This window comes from Caenorhabditis briggsae, assembly GCF_000004555.2.
Source record: "Caenorhabditis briggsae complete genome, chrI, whole genome shotgun sequence".
Taxonomy (NCBI): domain Eukaryota; kingdom Metazoa; phylum Nematoda; class Chromadorea; order Rhabditida; family Rhabditidae; genus Caenorhabditis; species Caenorhabditis briggsae.
Genome location: NC_013489.2, coordinates 8,203,205 through 8,224,554, shown reverse-complemented (window position 1 = coordinate 8,224,554; position 21,350 = coordinate 8,203,205). Strand labels below are relative to the sequence as shown.

At 38.0% G+C, this 21,350-nt stretch overlaps 5 protein-coding genes across 5 annotated transcripts; 3 read left to right on the top strand and 2 right to left on the bottom strand.

Annotated features, from left to right (window-relative positions):
• Nucleotides 1–4,015: 4,015 nt before the first annotated feature.
• Nucleotides 4,016–6,737, bottom strand: Cbr-cup-2 (the record flags this gene model as incomplete). The annotated part of the gene is made up of 3 exons (XM_002639708.1): nt 4,016–4,426; nt 6,362–6,538; nt 6,588–6,737. The coding sequence occupies 3 exons, from the start codon at nt 6,735–6,737 to the stop codon at nt 4,016–4,018; spliced, it is 738 nt and encodes a 245-aa protein (XP_002639754.1).
• Nucleotides 6,738–7,454: 717 nt separating this feature from the next.
• Nucleotides 7,455–9,282, top strand: Cbr-tag-353 (the record flags this gene model as incomplete). The annotated part of the gene is made up of 5 exons (XM_002639709.1): nt 7,455–7,625; nt 7,676–7,755; nt 7,805–7,921; nt 8,477–9,035; nt 9,115–9,282. 5 exons carry the CDS (start codon nt 7,455–7,457, stop codon nt 9,280–9,282), a joined length of 1,095 nt encoding a protein of 364 aa, XP_002639755.1.
• Nucleotides 9,283–14,382: 5,100 nt separating this feature from the next.
• CBG25288 lies at nt 14,383–14,652 on the top strand (the record flags this gene model as incomplete). The annotated part of the gene is made up of 1 exon (XM_045238262.1): nt 14,383–14,652. The coding sequence occupies one exon, from the start codon at nt 14,383–14,385 to the stop codon at nt 14,650–14,652; it is 270 nt and encodes an 89-aa protein (XP_045098087.1).
• Nucleotides 14,653–15,774: 1,122 nt separating this feature from the next.
• Nucleotides 15,775–19,498, top strand: Cbr-blmp-1 (the record flags this gene model as incomplete). The annotated part of the gene is made up of 7 exons (XM_045238258.1): nt 15,775–15,943; nt 16,212–16,306; nt 16,587–17,478; nt 17,882–18,225; nt 18,273–18,367; nt 18,423–18,888; nt 19,160–19,498. 7 exons carry the CDS (start codon nt 15,775–15,777, stop codon nt 19,496–19,498), a joined length of 2,400 nt encoding a protein of 799 aa, XP_045092067.1.
• Nucleotides 19,499–20,611: 1,113 nt separating this feature from the next.
• Nucleotides 20,612–21,136, bottom strand: CBG02202 (the record flags this gene model as incomplete). The annotated part of the gene is made up of 1 exon (XM_002639711.1): nt 20,612–21,136. One exon carries the CDS (start codon nt 21,134–21,136, stop codon nt 20,612–20,614), a length of 525 nt encoding a protein of 174 aa, XP_002639757.1.
• Nucleotides 21,137–21,350: the final 214 nt, after the last annotated feature.

The window sequence follows — 21,350 nt, the reverse complement described above, 5'->3', positions numbered from 1 at the left end:
ATTAAACGAAATTATTTTCTTTGAATTTAGTGGGATTTTCCGATTAAAATTCAGATTTCTTGGGGACATGCTTATCACTAGAATTCATAGAGTTTTTTCAATCGAAAACTCCAAGCATGATTGCGAAAATTGCTCGAAAGAGAAATTCGTCTGTATTAGAGCAACGACATTAAAATTCTCAGGTGCCAGTATTTTTTAAATCAGACAGTGATTCAATCAAAACAACAGAACAAACGGCTGAAAATTAAAGGAACTAGTCAAAGGGACACTTCAATTGGAGGGGGTACTTCAAATAGAGGCCCATTCAAATAGAGGGAGCACTTCTATTTTTCGTGAGGCCTCTAGGAGGGCACTTCAATTAGAGGGGCCCTTCAATTTCAGGGGCCCTTCTAATACAGGTTTTACGGTATTTTTATGGACACTCTTATCTTGAAAAGTTTTTTACTTGACAGAAAAATCGTCCATTTTTTTTTATTGACCTCAAAAAATTTTTTGAAAAGATAGGAACATTTTTTTTCTGAAAACCCGGGCCCTGAAAATTCTAAAAAAAGCCCGGCCCGGCCCGTTGCAAGCATGGAAAAATACTTGTATTTCCTTCTTCTTCGTTTTCTAACTGTACTAAAGAGCGATCAAATTTTTTCCCGAATCTAAAAACGACATTTTTCAAAATACTGCAAATACTCTAATAGAGTGTCACCCAAACCCAAAAATATTGGTCAGTTAACTACTTTTTGATATATTTTACAGGAAACGAGATATACGGGTTCAAACTTGACGGTTTGGGATGCACTCTATTAGAGTATTTACGGTAATCATTGCGAAACTGCTTAATATCATTTGCTTCAGAACTCCAGTCAATAAAGTTATTGTTCGAGAACTGAATTCGTTGTTAAATAAAATTCTCAAAAACTGTGCTTGCTGTATTTCTTTATGCTTCATTTTTAGACCGATAATAAGTTGATAAAAAACAAGACCTGTTCAATTGCATTGTCACTTCAGAGGATATACTTCAGAAACAGGCTACTCTGCAAAAAATAAAGCCACTCGTTTCTTCTTTTTTTCGTTGAAAAATGCTGATCAAATTATTTTCGGAGCGAGAGCCATCCCCCGATGAAGGTATAAATGAGAGAAAGATATCGAAAAGATAGGGTGAGGGTGGAGAAGAGAAGGATTCTTGAACAGATGATGTCATTGTGGGTGGACACTGAAACACGTCACGGTCTGAAGGACAGAGATTCGGACAGAAAGTGTTTGAGAATCAGCTGGAAGAGGGATTTCTAAAGTATCTCATGACTACTGATTACATTCCCTGAATTTTACATTGATTGTTGAAAAAAATGGACCGCAAACAAAGATGTCCTTAATGACTTTTTGAGACAGTGAATCCGGAATAAAAAAATTTTCTCGGAATCCAGAATACTGAATCCAGAAAAAGCACGGAAGCCGGAATGCGGACAATTTTAGCTGCAAGTGCGCTGGGTTTCGATCTACCACTTACAGAAAAAAAAAATTGTCGAGGAGAGTTTGCAGAAAGACCCAAACTGAAATGAATAGAGTCTAGCAAAACTTGATCGGTTTCGTAGAAAACTTCAAATTTTCCCATAAACATTTGTTCTCCCACTTAAGTGGTCCTATTTGATCGAAAAGAGGATTCTCAAGCTTGTTATTTTTTAAACGTTTTACAGCGACGGATAAAAACACGAAATATTCAATGTTAACCTTCCTACTTGCAGGTTTAAGGTGCCAGATGTGATCTCAAAAAAATATATCACAAACATGTAATGGGAAGGAGGGTTGGACTTTTGAAACTCATCTTCGCGAATCTGTATCTTGAGACTACCAGTCGTCCCTTCGCCGTTCCATGGCACAGAATCATATTTCCCCTCGACCCAGAAAATAACCGTGAAACATGTATTAAAAAGGCCCCCACACTGTCAAGTTTAAGCTCAATTATCTCAATTCCTATGCAGGGTATCAAAAATATGTCAACTAACAAAACACTTTTGATATCATTCTTATAATAAATAAATGAAGTTGCGTCTCTTTGTTTCTCTGTCAGTCTGTCCGAACACGTGGAAAAAGTTGAAATAAAATATAAATGGCCGTGACCCTTGGAATAAGACAGAGGAACAGTAAAGGAAATAGGTTAATTTGCGCCGAAAGCGCACCAGCCAGCTGTTTGAAGCGCCGGAGGCGCGGCAAACAGGCTGGTAAACAATTAATCAGTTGCAAACTTGTTCATAGTTTTGACAGAAACCGATAATAATTGGCTCAAAGTTAAAAGTTACGGAGCCCTTCTGTTATAAGTTTTACGGTATGAGTTTTTGATGAAGGTTTTCAAAAGATAATGCATATGTTTTAAAATTCCAAATGATCGAAAACCAGAAAGTTGAAACATTACAGTCCATCCGAAAAATGAGTGAAGTGGCTTGTGACCCCAAAACCAAACTTCATGTGTCACATCTCGAAATTCTCAGGGGAGCAACTAAGGAAAAAAGAAAAAACTAAATGATAAGTTTTAATGTTAAATCATATTATAATTAAACTAGATCCTCCCTCACATATCTAGAGGTGAGAAGAGTGTGAAAAAGAGAAAATAAAGGCAGTGGGTGGTTCCGATTCTATTCAATTTGCTTCCCTCTTTCTACTCTAGAAAAGGACATATTCTTCTCTCTGCTTCTGATGTCCTCTCCGACATATGTAAAATTATTTTTTGATGGTGCAAGACAGCGACAACGGGAACATTACTCGATCGAAAAAAAAAGAAAAAAAGAGTTTGTAAAGGTTTTATGTGGAAAGAACTCAAGACGAGAATGCATATAATTGGTGTGAGGTGTGCGAAAGTGGGAAAGAAAAAATATTCGGAAGATGGAAAGGAATTCGGGAGAGGGTAATTGCTTCAGGCTTTGTTGGAAGTTGATTATGATGAGGTTGGACACAACTAATTTAATGATAGATAAATTTGATATTCTTGAACAGAACTTTGATTCAGAATTGTTTCCCGAGTAGTTAGAAACCAGGAACTCTAGATAATCGGTCAGTCGTCTTGGTTTGTATGACACAAGTCTTAACATCAGAAGCCGGAATTAATTTTTTGAGAAACGGAATCCAGATTTCGGAATACGGAATCCAGTAAATCTAAAACGATAGTATTTAACTTCTGTGAAGTTAATGGGATTTTCTGAGCCAAATTTAGATTTTAGATTTACTGGTAAGGATTGATAGCTAGCATCTCTAGCATCTGTTTTCCATCGAAAAACCGAACTTAATGGTTCAAGAGGCTGGAACGAGACGAAAGTCTGAAGTATTACGATTTCGCTTTTTTTAATTGCCGATTTGGTTTGTATGACTAGTCTTAAAATCCGAAGCCATGACTACGTTCATTCACTTTATAGAGTTAATCAGGACCATACAGTTTTCAGTGATTATCACGAAATAAAACATGCTTAAAATTTATATCAGATTGATTCGGAAAAAGTTATTAAAAATGGGTTAAGATGTCAGAAACTCTGGAAAAATTTGCAAAAAAGTTATTCCCTCTTCTCTATCTCTGAAAAGGGCCATTAGGTTCAGCCGTCGAAGCAATGCTGGGAGAGTTTGTCGTGTGTCCTCTTCTTTGAGCAGGCAATTTGTTATCCCTTTTCTCCCCCGCTTTGTCATACTTATTTTTGAAACTTTTCTCTTTCTCTCTGTGAGGCAAAAATGAAAAAGGCGAAAATTTTCGACAAGACGAAAAAGAAGAGAAGGTGACAACAAAAACGGATGAAGTAAAAGACTGCACCTCCTTTGATTCGATTCCGGCTGTCTCATTCACATCAATCTTAAACCAAAAACCTTATTATGATATCTGAAACAGTAAACTCATATTTAGATTAAATACTTTATTGTTTACAAGCGCAGTACAATAAAAAAGACTCGTGACTGATTTAACTTGGACATGATCCAATAACGGGTGGGCAAGTGATATAAAAGAACAATAAATTACTAACTTGAAAATCGAGAATCATGAATTTTATTAGTTTCCTCCAAGCCGAGCTCCGGCACCTCCTGGCCATTGATGTCCTCGTGGCTGTTGTCTAGCCCCTCTGATATCTCCGTCTTGCCCATGAATTCCTCCATCTTCATCAGGAATCAAACGATGTAAAAACTCAGGCGTGGATATCAGATCAACACCGTACTCGTCCGGATATTTTAGTGCCACGAAGAAATAGGCATGTCCCACGAAAATTCCAATCAGCTCATTGGTTCCACCTCCACGAAGAACAGCATTGAAACCCCACAGTACCCATGGAAGATAACGAGCTGGGAACCTCATTCCGAACCAAAACGATACAATTGTATCTTTGTTAACTTGGCACCAGATGTAGAGAACCGAGATTACCATAGGCTCGAGCAAGAAGTAAATGTCCATAGCCATGCAGAGTCCCTGAAATAATGACAATTATTAATGATTAAAAAACGGTTAACTGAAACTTTCTAACAACATGTAAAGTTTTATTGAGACTTGTGAAAGATTTTAATTCTTGTTTCCGTATTTCGTCTTTATGAGAACTTTGGAGCACGAAATATAGGTTAGAATGGATCCAAGTTTTGAGGTCATCGCCTCGCCAACAACTATGTTCACGTAAAACGATATCTCAGAGATTAGACGGGAGAAAACTGGGAGAGAAAGGGGGTCTGGAGAAAACGCCGAGAGAACCAGGTTCGAACGGCTGCAAAGCTGCTAAAATAGGGCCCCTGTAAAGGAGAAGCGTCGTTGGCAAAAACAGTTTTTTGTAATTTATAATATTCCAAGTTTTATTCATGCATATGTTCTATTTATGTTTACGTCTTCTATAGAATACTGCGATTTTTTTGACCGACAAAAAAACGACGATTTTGAGAATTTCGAATTCGGAGAGAGCTCTGCAGGTAACATTTTTTCCGTCTTTTTCAGCGTTGAATGGTTTTGTAAAAACTATGAAAGAGATAACCGAAAAAGGTAAAAGAGATCGATTAATTGCTCTCACCTCAATTTACACTATTTCAAAACGTCTGAGTTTCGGAAACCGCGGCTTGTCGTGAGCAGGTTAGTCTGGAAGTCTAGTTACAAAAAACATGCGTGAAATTGCAGGCTTTCAATGGAATAAAGAAAACGAGTTATGACCCGATCAAAACGATTTAAATATATCGGGATTAATTATATAATATGAGTGATCTAATGAATGGATTTTGATTTGCGGCATTCTCAGTACGGTAATTATGTACATGGCTGTTGAACTCATCCACTTGAATAGCGAAGTTGGTTCGTCATGCCGAAAAAAATTCATTTATGATCTAAATATTGTTAAGAGGGTTTCCAGAAGAGTATACAAATGAACTTCTCAGGAGTCGCTTTTCTCGTCATTGTTTCCTTAATATTGCGAGAAACATTCGGTGAAAGTTTGCCGTTTAGTGCAAAATCTCTCGGATAACGTCACTCGGAATTAACATGGAAAACTTGGGAACCTTACATTGTCAGGAAAGATAGAGAATGTCTCGATTTATTGGAAACGATGAGTTCACAGTGTAGGCCTTGAGTGAGTTTATTGACAACATCACATAATTAAAAACCTTGTTCTTTCAGTTGAATCGTCTTTGATTTCATAAAGAATATTCATCCTATCTACAACCCCAAGCCTATGATGATTGAAAGAGAAATTACAAACCTGTACACAATGAAAAGCTCGAATTGGGATTTTATTTTCTGAAGTACTGAAAGAAAGTGCATTTAGCTTGCACTAAGAAGCGAAGAAGATAACTTATTAAATGAATCTCAAGGAAGAGTACACATCTTCCGCTAGAGGACATAAATGTACTATGAACAAAACGGTATGAACACTTCCATTTTGCAGACTTATGACCTATATCTCATTCCAGAGCTCCAGTCGCCTTAATTCTACAAGCTGCAAAAATACGAGAGCACTAAAGAAGGTTTGCAGGAGAGTTCCGGATATCGTGATTCACTTCGAAGTTCTGAATACTGCGATACCGAAGCTGAGAATAAGAAGTTAGCTCACATTTTTATTATTTCATGAGGTTATTTTTTTTTACTTTTTAGTTATTTATACTTATATTCTTTCTATTCATTCGATTCAATAAATATTCTTGTTAATTTGTTTGATTTGATTGTTAAATAAGGGGCGAACATTTAAATTTCACTGAAAGCGCGCGCAAACGACACTCCGCCGCTCGTTCGAACCAGGAGAGAAGCTGGAGAGAACACAGTGGCATACCAGTTCGACCCAAAACATCTCCCAGTTCGAACCGATATCTCTCCCAGTTTTCTGGGAGAGATATCGGTTCGAACTCGAATCTCATGTTAGAATCACGAAATACTTACCACGCAGAAAAACCAATTGAAAATGAGCATGAAAAGGTAGTCAGCTGATCTGCCGCGGTACGTTTCCCTCTCCAGTGCTTTTGAGTAATTATACAAGAAATAGCACATCATCAGCCAATGAAACCCAGTTTGTGGTGTGACCGGGTAGTATATCAGAGCTGTTAGAGGCCTCCAAAACTGAAAAAAAAACGATTTTGCGAACTTGAAACTAAATTATGAAACATACTTGAAATTTATTGACCACCAGATCCCATTGGAGGAACATCCATTGAACATTGATGAAACCAAACCTACCCAGAAGAGGCACGATCGTTGACGCGAGAAACCAATACCTTGTCACGACAGGTATTCCTAGTAGAAAATTCTCCAAATCCATCTGAAATATATTTCGTAACCTCAAGAAACTATCCTTAGAATAGATTATGCGAAGGGAAAAATCTGTCAGAAAGCTGACGTCGTATAAGAAGGAACACGTGTATTAAGAATATCGATTCCGCGACATACAGCCGTCGTGAATAACTGCGTTTTAAATTGAGGTCTGGAGCAAGTTCTACTCTACAAATTTAAACATTTTTCGAATTTTTAAAGCGTTTTTTGAGATACGAGATAAATACGAGAAAATTGTCGCGTCCAAGGAAAATTTTTTCTCCTACATTTTTCTATCTGAAAACTCAAATTAGGAAAGAAAAACGGTTAGGTTTCTCATTTAAAAAAAGTATTGCTAAATAAATCTGGAACCTAAACCCAAATACACTGAAAACTATAAAATTCGTTGTCAAAAAACATGATTTCCGCCGAATTCAGCACTTTTCCACGGCGTCTGCGCACTCTCCCCGTCAAATCGTTGCGAGACCCACACACCGTATTTCGTCTCTCGTCGCTTTTAGTGAACGTGTCTTAGTCGGTCACACCACGCGAATGAATCGATTCGGCATCAGATGGAAAGGAAACGGGTCCTGCCACCTGTTCCATTTTCTGAAGCTGTTTGCTGGCTTCTAATAAAAGATTTCTATGTTATCCGTTTTTTCGCGTTCTTTATATCTTTATAGAGACTTCAATATCATGAAAAATTATATTAAGAACTCCAAGAAGAATGGCGGATGAAATGGACGTGGTACAGGGAGCAGTTTCACCATCGGAAGATATTGAGCTAACAATTCGACAAGCATATCAATCGGAGAGCGATCTGAAGTTCACTTGTCCTCTGAGCTGGACAATCAAGCAAGTGAAGGAGCATGTCAAAAATTGCCTCAGCAGTCACCCGGTAAGAAAATGATAATACAATTGAGTTACGGAAAAGTATAACTGTTTCAGGATGTACTCAATCAGCGTTTGATTTTCTCAGGAGCTTCTCTGAACAATGAGCAAGTTCTCTCAGATGTTTTGAGGGATAGGTAAGACCAAAGTGTATCAATAAACTGACATAAATGCACAAAGTTCCAGAAATCACGTACCTGGCGACCAAGTGTTCTTCCACCTTATGATTACGCAACCATACCAACCAGCTACACTAAATTCGGAAGTTCGTCAAAGAAATGTAAACACAAGTGGAACTCAAAAGTGAGTTTTCAGTTATAGCTGCAATTAAAATTGAAAAGGCAACAGGATTGATATACTCTTCAAGAATGAATATCCGAGAACTTTTTTGTTTTCCTCATATCCAGCAAAGGAAAACAGGAACATTATCTCGATGAGCAGATAACTTATTTCTAAATCAAAACTTTGAGCTCAAAATCAAGATACATTATGTTGTTTTAATCGAAACTATCAATTTTCATGCGTTTTCAGTCCAATTTTCTCTATCAGAAATTATTCTTTTTCGAGTTGTTTGAGAGGAAAATGTCAGAAAAATCGGCAAAAAGCAGCGAACACGAGAAAATAAATATGAAAAAAATGTTTAAATTACGATAGTTATCGTTGTGGGACCTTCGGCCAGGGCGACCGGCGTTCCTCTTCCACAGCTCCGTTTTTTGTTCCAGAATAATACCATAAATGATCTAGCAAATAGAACACATCTTTTATACTTTTATAGTTTACAGATTTCTTAAAACTCCAATAGTTAAAATATATACTAAAAAAGTCCTCAAAGTGTGAATGGCATTATTGTATTTTCAGCTCGACATCTTCCACAAACTTGAATTCCATGGTTCACCCTGCTTATGCTCAAAACATGGTCGCATGGCAGCAATACTGGGCAGCGTACAATCAGTTGTCTCCTGATCAGCAAACATCAGAACATCAGAGATTGATGATGCATTACTATTCATATGCAATGATGAATCCAGCAACACCAATAACTCAAGTCACAGTGAATTCTCCTGAGCAGAATGCCGCAGCTTGGCGAGCAAGACTTCACGGAGTGGCTCACCATATAGATGGCCAAGCAAATGGAAATCAAGCTGCTGCTGCACCCCGGCAAGGAAGAGTTGATCTTCTGGAAGTAGGATATAGAATCTTCAAACTCGTTTTGTTGTTCTCCGCTATTCTTCTCTACTCATCCTTCGAACGTTTCGCTTTGGTGTTGTGCTCGGCGCTATTCATCTATTTTATCCAACTCCGCAGAAATCACGCGAGAAACAGAGCACAAGCTGCTGGTGCTGCTGCGCAACCGGCAAATGATCAGGAGCCACTTGTTAACAACAACAATAATGGAGAAAACGATGGAGAAAATACGGTAAGTAGTTCCCAATAAATTTGTTAGCAAATAGTATTCGTTTAAACAATAGTTGTCTTATTATATTAGTCGCTTTCAGGCGCCAGCAGCGGAAGCAGAAGCGTCCAACCCTTCCGACGTTCCTGCACCACCACCGTTGCCACAGCCAACTACAATGCAAGTCTTCATCGCAACGACCTATTCGTTCGTCACCTCATTCTTCGCATCCCTTGTTCCTGATCATCCTATGCCGATGGATCTAAACTAGATCTTATTCGTTTAATATGTATTTTTGTGCATGATTCGTCAATTGTTTAAATATTTTCTCACCGGCTTCTCTCATTCTTTTCACCTCTCCCGATGTATTACTGTACAACCGAAGTTCTTTTTCAGATCCCATCACATTAGTTGCGCATCGTCTAGACACTTTTGTGTATATGTATCTTAATATCGCTGTTTCTTCCACTTGCGGGTTGCCCTCTTCCTTTTCTCCCCTTTTTTTCGAATAAACTTTATTGGAATTCGTTCAGAACTGTCGCCCACTACGTTCATTATGCACGATGAAAGGGAAGAGGACTGGTCTATCTCTTCGTTTTTGACCAGTGTCCATTTCTGAACATCTCTTGTCTAGTTTTTACTCCGCTCTCAAATCATCGTTATACTTTCGTGTCGTTTCGTACACTGGTTCAGTTTTGAAATTGTATCGATTTACAGTGGATATACTGTGACAGTAAGTTTACAAGTTGAGTGGTAATTAACTTATTAGGAACACATTAGGTTACAAAACAGAACATTTCCGAAAACACGGCATTAACCGACAGCCGGAACTCAGTTAAAATCATTCAAATGTTATTCTGGTACAAAAAAATCGGAGCTGTGGAAGAGAAACGCCGGTGGCCGTGGCTGAAGGTAACACTGCGACAACTACCGTAACCAGAAATATGTTTATCTTCCGTATTGATTTACTCGTTTTTCACAGCTGCTCGTTTTATGTTATTTTTTACAAAAAAGTCAAACATTTTTGGTAGTGTAAAAATTGACTGAAAACGCACGAAACCCCCAATAACATATCTGCCNAATAAAAAAAATAACAGGTTACGGTAGTTGTCGTTGTGGGATCTTCGACCATGGCCACCGCCGTTTCTCTACCACAGCTCCGATTTTATGTACCAGAATCCTTATTCGTCTCATTTTCCGTTGTTTTTTTTTCCCGACACAAATCCCCTAGGTTACGTCACACAAAAACCGTCTGAGATCTAATACCCTTTTGTATTTCTTTCTAAATTTCCTCTTTCATCAATCAAATCGGCACGTAAGTGAGGTACCATATATTCCCTTTTTCTTCCTCTTTTTCTTCTTTTCCTTCCTCTCTTTTTCATCTTTCGGAAGAGTTGTTTTGTATTCCGAATGACCTAGTTGCCAGTAGATATTCCCGAATTGAATGGAAACGAAAGAAAAAAGAAGGAGGTCCCGAGGGCGCCCAAGGTCGATTCGGTTAATGTTCATTCGTCGTCTCGACGTTTTCGATTTTTTTTTCTCGGTGTGTCTCCTGGAGAAATCAGCGAGAAGAGATAACGAAAAAGGAAACCAGGTGTCGATTTGAAAGCGAAATGATGATGCGATACTCGGAACACGGGAATGACACATTTAGGAAAATAAAAGAAAACTGTAGATCTGGTTCGCTACTACATACAACTTTGGACATCTCAATGAACGTAGTCAACAACGAAAAACAGTTGGCTTTCCAGCAACAGTACTTTTCTTGCCAGTCTGAAATGAACTAGCAGTTGATCTTTAGATTATGATGGTAGCCTTGTGTCGTTTTTATACTATTCCTAGCAACCGATGAATATTCAATTAATACAGACAATTCAAACTTTTTTACGGTTCCGCGCCACTTCGAAACGAATCATTTCGAAACCGTGGTAATACCGGTGAACGTATAGGTTTCAGACTACAAAGACATAGAACACTTTCTGAAATCCGAAGAAATCCGAAATAAGATAATTGCTTCAAAAAACACTTTTCATAAGGTGTTCTATCAGAAAAAGCATGATTGAAACCCTTAAAACTGTCTTTGTAATCGGAAAATTATCCATTCGCGTGTAATACCATGGTTTCTAGACTGGTTACGAAGTGTCGCGGTTTTGAAATGTCACAGTTTCGAAGTGACGCGGAGCCCCTTCTATTACAGGTTTTACAGTATACAAGAAAAAAGACCAACTCTTCCCAACAAGAGTTCTACTTCATTCCGACCCGTTTTTTTTTAATTCGGGAATTTTTTGATCACTAACATCTAAAAATTTCCAAATTTTGGTTGCAAATGAGGAAACAGAATGATTATATCATCAGAAGGAATTTTCTCAATCATGAAGATATATAAACTTTTATAATTGTCTATTTCTCGAACCTTTATTAATTTATCCTCCTTCTTTCTCTCTTTTCTCTTTGCATCGAATTCCAATTTAACACAACAATGCGCGGGTACTATTCTTCTTAGTAAAATCCCCTCCATCGTCCGTCGTCACCGTCCCGATTCCCTCCTCTTCTCACCTGAAGGTAATTTCCTCGTCTTCTTTTCCTTCTTCTTCTTTCATTTTCTATCACCCTTTTCTCCTGTCTCACCTACAATATCGCAAAAATTTTCCTTTTTTCTCGGATCTCTTTCCCTTTTTTTCCCCCAAATATTATCTTCACTTCCGAAGAAGTCGGCAGCTATCGTTTGATCGTCCGATCATCAAACCTGCCGAATTTTTCGATTTTTATAGTGATAGTGAAATCGAGAAAATCGAAGATTTTCCTTTTTCTTCTTCTCGAGGCGAGTCTATTTAAGACTGGATCTCATTGATCTCGTTTATGTTTTTCCCCTTTCTTTTTTATTTTATTTTTATTTCTACCACCGTATCAGAGCTATTTTTGATCTGTAAAAAATAAGGTTTGTTAATTTCTAGACAAAAAAAATGAGAAACGATTTTTGACGTTCCTGTCTACAGTACATTATTTTGCGAATATTACACTTTTTCTATGGTTATCAGAAGTCGAAGTGGAATGTAGACGTCACGCTCCGCTTTTCTCACTTTTCTAGAAGGCGACGGTCTTCTCTTCAATGAAAAAGAAAAATTCCGAAGAAAATCTCTAATTTCAGACTTTTTTTGAGTAGAATTATATACATAGACTCATACAGCAGAAAATTAATTTAAACTTACAACATAGAACTGCTTTTCAATATAATTCATTGTTTTGAGGCAAGTACCGGGCACACTCTAATAGAACGTCACCCCAACTTTTAATTTTGAGCCAATCTGTCCCGATTCCTGTGAAAAATTTTGAACAGAAAATTTTTGATATTATGATAAAAATTTTGTAAGTTGACAACTTTTTTATATCTTTTACAGGAAACCAGATACATGGACTCAAAGCTTCGGGGCGTTCTCTTCCAGTAGTTCATTATTTTGAAGCGAACGTTTTCAGAGTATAATAGCTTTCATACAAATTTCTTGCCAAAAAGGCATCTTTCAAATGAAGCGAAGACCTGTTCATATTCTTTATCGCTCTCGATATCTCTTACTTTCATTTGTAAAAATCCAAATTGATCGACCTTCTCCGATAGGAAAAGAGTACTATTCAACGAAAGTTGTGACTTGTACAAATCTAGTTTTATTCTCTTTCTCTCTGTATCCACAGTTACCCTTAATCGCTTTCATTTTTTGCAATTTTTCAAATCTTGTTCCAATGCTTTTATAATTTTTTTAGTTTATTGGGCGGGAAAGAAATTATCCGGACTTCTATCTGAAACCTTGAAAATGATAAATGCAAATTCTAGTTGTTTTTGTTTTCGCAGATGCTAGTTTACAAACAATTACAGTAAATGTTCTAGAGGGCCACCCAGATCGTCCACTTTGAGCTAATTTATTTTACTTCCTGGGAATGATATTAAAAAGTGGTCAACTATCAGATTGTTTATCAAAATGTCAAAAATATTCGGTTAGCTAACCACTTTTTCATATCTCTTACAGGAAATGAGATATATGGGGTAAAAGCAGGGTTGGAATGCGCTATTAGTGTTTACAATAGATTTAGTTGTACTCTCTATCAAAAACTACTAAAAGTGGGTTTTTTTGATACCCAGACGAGAAAAAGCACATTGAAAATGTTATCTTATTTGAATTCCAATCACATTTGAACAAATTTTGAAGTTCCTTTTTGGACCTATACCTTCTCATCATTGTATGGGTTCTTAAACTCAAAATAGCCTTAAAATTGCGGCCAAGCGACCTTCTTCTTCTTCTTCTTTTTCTCCTCCTCTTCCCCTACTTTTTCATGTGAAAGGATTCTCGTCGGTCGTATTCGCTTTTCGAGCGATTTCACCTTCGTACCAGTCGGTACAGGTCGGTGCGCGCCAATCTCTCCCAAACGATTTTCCCCTTCTTCTTCTTCCCCCCATTCCGATTCTTTTACCACCCGCGAGAAGAAGAAAAAGGAGAAGAAGAAGAAGAAGACGTTGTGGTCGAGAGAGTAAGAAGAACGAAAATGACATTGTACAACAACTTGACCCCCAAAAATTTGTGTTGAACGAGATGGAAAAAAGAAAAACGAAAAGAAAAAGAAGAAGAAGGGTGCAATTCTTCTCAGGAAGACGAGAAAGAGAGAGAGAGAGAGAGGAGTGTTATAATAATTATGAGATCGGCCATCCGAGGTGTCACACTTTTAATGGGATTCAGGATTCCCTTGACATTACAGGAAGCAAATAAAAATCCGATTGACGTACTGTATTTCAAAAATCCGAATTCCAACTTTTCACCTATACCCTCTAATTTTCTTTTTCGTTGGATCATTGAACACAGCACATTAAGAAAAAAACAAAACACGTTCAGTTGATTGATAATGACGTCAGGATTCAGAAGTCCTTCTAATGGACATGCCATCAATCTGATCTACAGTACTTTCTCTGTCTGGAAACTTTGAATTTAAAGAAATGCGACATATTGGGGAGCTAGAATCAAAATCAATCCAGAAAGAGTTTTGTTGGTCTTGATACGCTATTAAATAGATTTATCAACAAGTCAAATTACAGACATAAATCCCTCCCCAGCTTTTTTCTTACCCTAACTATTCAAAGATGTTTTTGTTTGGAGATATTCCCAAAACGGTATACAACTTCTTTTCTTCCGCTGCCCTTCTCCTTCTTCCACTTTTCATTTTCCCTAAAGCCCATCTGGATGCCAAAAAGAAACCAAAAGCTTCAGTCCGCGTTCTCTTTCTTCCACTTTCTTCTTCTTCTTCTTCTTCATTTTCCTTCCACGTCTTCTAACAAACATCGAAGGACTAGAGACGATCCGAATCACTGTGGCGGATCTCAACGGCCGACATGCAAGAACAGGTCCAGAAGAGAGAAAGAAGAAGCCTCTCTTCTTCTGTCCAGCAGTGTCCATTATGCAAGAGAGTGTGCGAACAAAACGCGGACGGACAAACCGGTCCCTTTTTATTTCTCTATTTTTCTCTCTCATTCATATTCTATTCATCTGATTTGCCTCTCTCAACGCATCCAACTCTTCGGAAGACCATCGTTGGATCCGAATCCATAGATGAATGGTCGCCGTCGTCGCGCGCGACTATTCTCGGGCGGCGCCATGATTGACCGTTTCTCTCGATCTCTCAAATTTGAATGCTCTTTCCGAGTGTCTACAACCCTACCGTAATCCTCTCTGAATCCGTCTTCCCTCATTTTACACCCAGCAGCAAGCACACCAGCTATTTTCTCGCTTCTTCTTCCCTTTCATACATACTATTCATCTATTTCTATTTTCAACGATCCTCTTCTCTCTTTCTTTCACATATTTTTTCATCCAAATTTCATTTCATATTTACCAATCTACCGTACCCCTCTCCTTTCTTTCTTTTTTCCTCACTCCTTTTCTCCAAATTCCTCTCGTCATCTTTTTCCTTTCGGCTCCTTTTTTGTAGTTGATTCATTGGCAACAGATACAAAGACAAACAGATATGACCCTGCCTTGTCTCGACTTTTTTTTTTGAAACATTTTTCTCTATTTTTTCCTATTTTTTCTCTTTGAATGTCTTCATTCTGTTCCCAAATCCCCTAACCCTGACCCATAAATGAATGCGTCATTTTTCGAATTCTTAGTGTCTACTTCCTTTTGTTGTCTACTCCAGATGAACTAGAATTTGCTGGAATTAGCTCTCGACACACTTCTTCATGGGCCGATTCCGAACCATCATGGTCCGCTGATAACTCGTTCTGTTTTGAAAATCTGAAAAAAATTTCCAATTTTGAATCGAGTTATCAGTCCATGTTTTTTACTTTCTTGTTCTGAGCTTTCTCTTCTTTTTTTGAAAATCTCTTCTCCTTTTCTACTACAATATGTAGCACAATTTCTTCTCCAGTTCTTCGATTCCCTGACCTACCGTAATCAATTCCAGCTTTTCCCTTTCAGTTTCATCTCCTTCTTTTTGATCTCCATGTCTTGAACACTCTTTCCTTGATACCTAAAACCCATCATTTTTCGAGTTGTTCTTATCACCATTTTCACTATTTCGGCGCCGTTTTCCTGATTCTCGCCCTCGCCTTTTCCCTCTCTTCACAGTTTTTCTCCCTCTCGGTGCATTGTTTTGAAAGTTTTTCTGACTTATTTTCATATTTTATTCACAAAACTCATCTTCGTTTTTTCAGAAAAAGAAGACGTAGGAGAGTATCCATAACCTCGTTCCCATCCTCTATTCGATCTCATTTCCAACTTTTAAAATGGGTCAAGGATGTGGGGATGAAGACGTCCCCCCGGCACCATTCTCTTCTGCTCACTCTCCAGCTCACTCCCCATTATCAGTTGGAGTCTTTTCTACTTCATCTGCCACGTCATCATCTTCAACACCTCCTCCGTCAACGTCTCCCAGTGCATCTGGAGTTACAACAGGCAAGAAGGGGATACTGTAGATTAGAAAAACACGGGGGAACCTTGTGAATCAAACCACATTCGATTTTCTTTCCTTCAATTTTTCCATCTTTCTTTCGTGGTCGATTTGCTTATCAAATCTCAATACCGCCAAGCTTATCACTTCTTATCACCTCTCAAAAGTATGTTCTTTTCCCTTGTTTAGGCATCAGAAAAGGAAAGAAAAAAGAGGGTTCAAAACAACAACAATCACATCGAAACTATCGAAAATTTGAAAGTTTAATTTCAGGTGTCCGATCGACAGAAAATGATTGGAAACAGGCAGCAGATGAGAATCTGGCCGAGTTGTGTATATTTCATGTCCCGGATAAAGCTATTACCTTGGTGAGTGAATGTGGATGATCTTCCAGAAAGAAAAACTATGCCAAAATCAAATTATATTTCTTAACCCCGAAAAGTGTTTCGATTTCCTCTATCAGAAAAACATGAAATTTATTACAACATGCCTGGAAACTGTAGCCCTCTTTAAACACGAAATCTTATCAAATCTTATTTCGAAACAAAACAAGTTTTCACTTTTTTATTTTCAAAAGTACCAATCATCTCTTCATTAAATTCATTACCTTTATCAGTTTCTCCCTAAATACAATTCTTCTAATTTCAGCCGAACCCGAAGCGAGCCGAGTGTACGTTGCCTATGAATTTGATTCTGAAATCTTCAAAAAACCGTAAAAAATCATCGATTTGGTCATCTGATCAAATTCCACGAGGTGTTCGATTCGGTCCTCTTGTTGGAGAAATTCGATTGGTTGACGTCGAATCAGCACTCGTGTTTCCTGCTGAAGCTTCAATGGCTGGTGGAACGACGGCACAAGAAGAGGTTCCATTTGATGAAACTCCGGAAGAATGGAAAGTTTTCTCGCCTTCTGGAGGTCGGCTAACAAAAACAATAAGTGTGAAGGACGATGGAAAATCAAATTGGATGAAGTATGTGGTGGCAGCAGAAGATGAAAGTAATCAGAATCTGGTCGCTGCTCAAATTGGAAATGATATTTATTTCTACACCGTCAAAAAGATTGAATCGAATACAGAACTGTCATTTTGGTTCAGCAGAGATTATGCCAGAAAATTGAATTATTCAACAACTCCGTCCGTGAGGACAAGAGCCACCTCTCAACAAGCACCAATCCTTCTGGTTCCATCAATTCCATCGATTCCATCTGCAGCACCAATTTCGTCTTCAACTGCAATCGCAAGCCTAGCAGAGACAATAATTGCCATCGATTATTCCGTAAAGAAACTTGTCGAACCTGCAGATGTTCCATCAACTGATGCCTCGTCAACCAGTGATAATGATGAGGAAATGGTCGATGTGGAAGAGAAAGAGAGTTGCACAAAGCCAGTTGCAGAAGTCTCAAGGCCTAATGTTATCCAAAATCCAGTAGTACGACCTGTTCCTACAAGATTAACAAGCTTCTCAGCACCTATACGGCCTGCTCCGTTGGATCCTTTGGCAATGTATAAAGATTATCTGAGGAAAACAATTCAGTGGACAAGTAAGTTTATTTTAATTATGGATTTCGATCTCAAAAGATAAGAATCTATTTCCTATTTGTTATCACTTAAGATTTCGGTATACATGAAAAGGTTTCCATCTGCTAGTTATCTAACTAGTTATCTATTGTAAATCTAACTAGTGAGTAGTGAGAAGCTTGAAGTTTTTATGATCGTTATCTCACTATGAGACACAGTTGTTTATCAGAAAAGTGCAACTCTCTGACTGGAATTCCATATTATTTCGTTCTGAATATCTCTATTCTTTTATATTCAAATTCAGAAATGATAAAAATAGAGACAATGTGGAAAGTACTCGCTCAAGTAAATTTAGGTTAGAAGTTGGTACTCCAATAGAAAACCACTCGATTCCATGTTCTATTCCAATTTTGATCAATTTTCCAGAGCTCACCGAAACGTCTATATTTGTCCCTCCAGTGGTTCAAACAGCTGCTACGATAACTGCGACGGGCGGAAGATCCGGTCAGCCAATTGACGTACAGCCGGTACTCGCAGCCACTGCTGGAGCTCATTTCGGAAATTACGCCGCCATTTATGGAAGTCAAGATTTCCAAAACGAACTGAAGCCATTATTCACGACTGCAACACCCGCATTTGGCGGTGGTGGAGGCATGGGAGGAGGATTCGGAATGGGTGGAAGTGGACATGGATCGTCTTTCCACCAACTTCCATTCGTGAATCATTCAGCTGCCTCACACAATGATTCGTCGTTTAATGGGGTTCCAAACGTAATTTATTTGTCTCTTTTTCAATGGATAATTATATCGAATTTCAGTACGTCCAACAGCAAGAGAATGGAAAAACCAGATACGCTTGCAAAGACTGTAATAAAACATTTGGACAACTCTCAAACTTAAAGGTTCATGTCAGGTGGGCTATTATTTTTCAAAAAAAAAAAACCAATAAACGAATTCAACATTTCCAGAACACACACAGGAGAACGACCCTTCAAATGTGAGATCTGCACAAAAGAGTTCACCCAGCTTGCTCATCTTCAAAAGCATCATCTAGTACACACTGGAGAACGACCTCATCGTTGTGATATCTGTGATAAGAGATTTTCGTCTACATCAAATTTGAAAACTCATTTACGCCTTCATAACGGACAAAAACCGTATACTTGCGACGTTTGCGATGCCAAGTTCACTCAATACGTTCATCTGAGACTTCACAAAAGATTGCATGCAAATGAAAGACCGTACAGCTGTGGAACCTGTGGAAAGAAGTACATTTCTCCAAGTGGATTGAGAACTCATTGGAAGACAACCACGTGTAAGGAGGAGGATACAAAAGACATGTTGATGTGGAAGAAGGATGATTTGATGGAGATTAAGGGAGAAATTGATGAAGGATCTCCGTCAAACTACATGGATATTTTTGAAAATCCATTGGTAAGTTGCTTTTTCTATGTTTTTCGCATTTGCTTTATACTTGGCATGTCTTTTTAACCCCCTCTGCACTTTCCTATGAATCCCCCCATGCTCACTCACATCTCCACTGCTTTCTTTTCAGAATTCCGAAATCAAACCCCGCCCACTCCTGCCTATCGACACTATTTATACTGTAAGCTTTTAGACTTGGCCTCTACACAAATCCTACTAGCTTCATCATGCACCAAGCAATCTTTGAGTCTATTTTAATAATCAACTGAATGAATTTCAGAAGTATAACATTTCCAATCCATCTCTTCTCGGTCAAGGACCAAGTGGAATGCAAGAGCAACAGCCTCCACCACCGACTCCACAGCAACAACAACACATGATGTATGGAAATGGAATGGGACATATGGGACAGCCACAACACCTTCAAGGGCCACCTCAACACTTCCAAATGGATCATAATGGAATGCAAAATGGAGGACATCCACACCAACATCAACTTCTTCAGCCACAATCTGTGCAGCCATCCCATAATCCCCATGATAGTGTTCATCAACCTCTTAGACTTCCTGATCTGAAACCATCTCTTCTCCCAACTCTCGGTCTACCACATTATCAGTGATTTTATCATATTTAACCTATATTCTTTATCTCGTACGGTTGTTAAAACCTTTAAATTGCCACCAGTTTTAGGATCACAATTGTTCCCGTTTATTCGCTTCTTCAACCAGTCAACCATATCATTTGTACCACCTTAGCATTTCGTTTCATTTCTATTCTTAAAAAACTTTTCCTCATTTCTGCATACATTATCCTGCCCCATTCCAAAACGAGTCTCTCATAATATTGTATTCAAATTGTATTCAAATTGAGTTCAAATCAATGTATCAACCGTTTTGTAATATCATACTTTTTGGATTGCTGTTTCCCTCAATCACTTCTCAACCTCTTCTTGCTTTATCATCCCTCCTTTTCACTGTCAGTTTTTCTAACGAATTGACGCTTCAATTCCTCCAACTTCGTGATCGCTAATTTTCGCCGTCACCGGACGTCTTCTTTAATGATTCAAATTATTTTCTTTTTGTAATGTACATAAAAATTTTGAAACCGATTTTCTTAAGAATAGCCCTCACTGTCAGGAGCTCTACCAGAGATGTCAGGAATTCTCCCGTGTTCAAAAATTTTTACTTCCTGACATCTCTGATCCTCGGCGGACTGTAGGCCCACTGACCATCTCGACTTGTAACTTCTGGTCAAAAGTTGAGGGGATTTGGCTTTTGGAAGGATTGTGTAAAAACGGGTGAATGCTATGACCAGATTTTGACCGGAAGTTGAATATTGAAAACACTACTAGGTCGGGACTTTTTGGAGTATTTTTTTTCTTTTTGAAAAGTTTATAGGATAATTAGCGGCATTCCGGAAATTCAGAAATGAAACATATCTGAAAAGAAAAACCATCTGAATTATGAAGAATTTTCGAAGAGCTTTTCAAAACCTGCGGAAATTTATAGGCCCAAAAAGTCAGTAATTGGTGTCCATCCATTTTTTTTCCATTTTTTTAAAAGTATTTCCCTTGAAAACTAATGAAAACTGATTTATATCGGGAACAGGAACTATATTCCATTTTTGAAGCCTTTTTGTGTTTAATCAAAAAATTTAAAGAAAAATTAGTTTATAAAAATTACAGATAAACAAAAAATACAAGAGCAATCAAACACAAAATTGAAAAAAATAATTATTCGATTTTTCGCCTTTTCTCATTATTTCCCACTGAATTTTTTCTTTTCTCTTCCGATTTTTCCGAAGGAGTTCCACCGAAAATTGCTCTCAATTGCTCCGAATTCTTCCCTTTTATCCACGTGGCAATCGTTTTTGTCGAAATCGCAAACAGAATTCTGACATCTAAAAAGTTGGAGGCCCTCACTAAATCGAACATGACCTCATTGTCCATTTGCAGAAATTGCTGATCCCATTCTGCTGTGACTTTACAGTAATCCATCTCTCGAATTTTCGGATCATTTTTGTGATGTTCACACCATTTGACGATTAATTTTAATGTTGGTCCAGTGACTTTTTGAATTTGAATCGGATTCTTTTCGCCGTTTACCGATGGAGAAAACCCGAAATTCGAGACAAAATCGGTGAGAAATTTCGAATGTTTCATGGCCAGCTCGCTGATCAACACTTCCTCTTTATCTTCCGTTATCAATTTGAAACAGGCATTTTCGATTTTCGGAGATTTTTTTAGTGAAGGCGTCATTTTGTGTTGGTGTTAGTAGAAATCTGAAAAAAAATAAGTGAAAAAAGAACAATTCTAACGACTTTATGAAAAAAAAACGAAAGAATTATCAAACCTACAAAATTGAGGAAGAAAGAAGAAAAACGCACGGAAAAGTCTTTTATGGGGTTATTCAGGGAGTCGGCAAAAAAGGAAAAAAACTCCGCGAAAACTCGGAGAGTGTTCCAATCTGGCT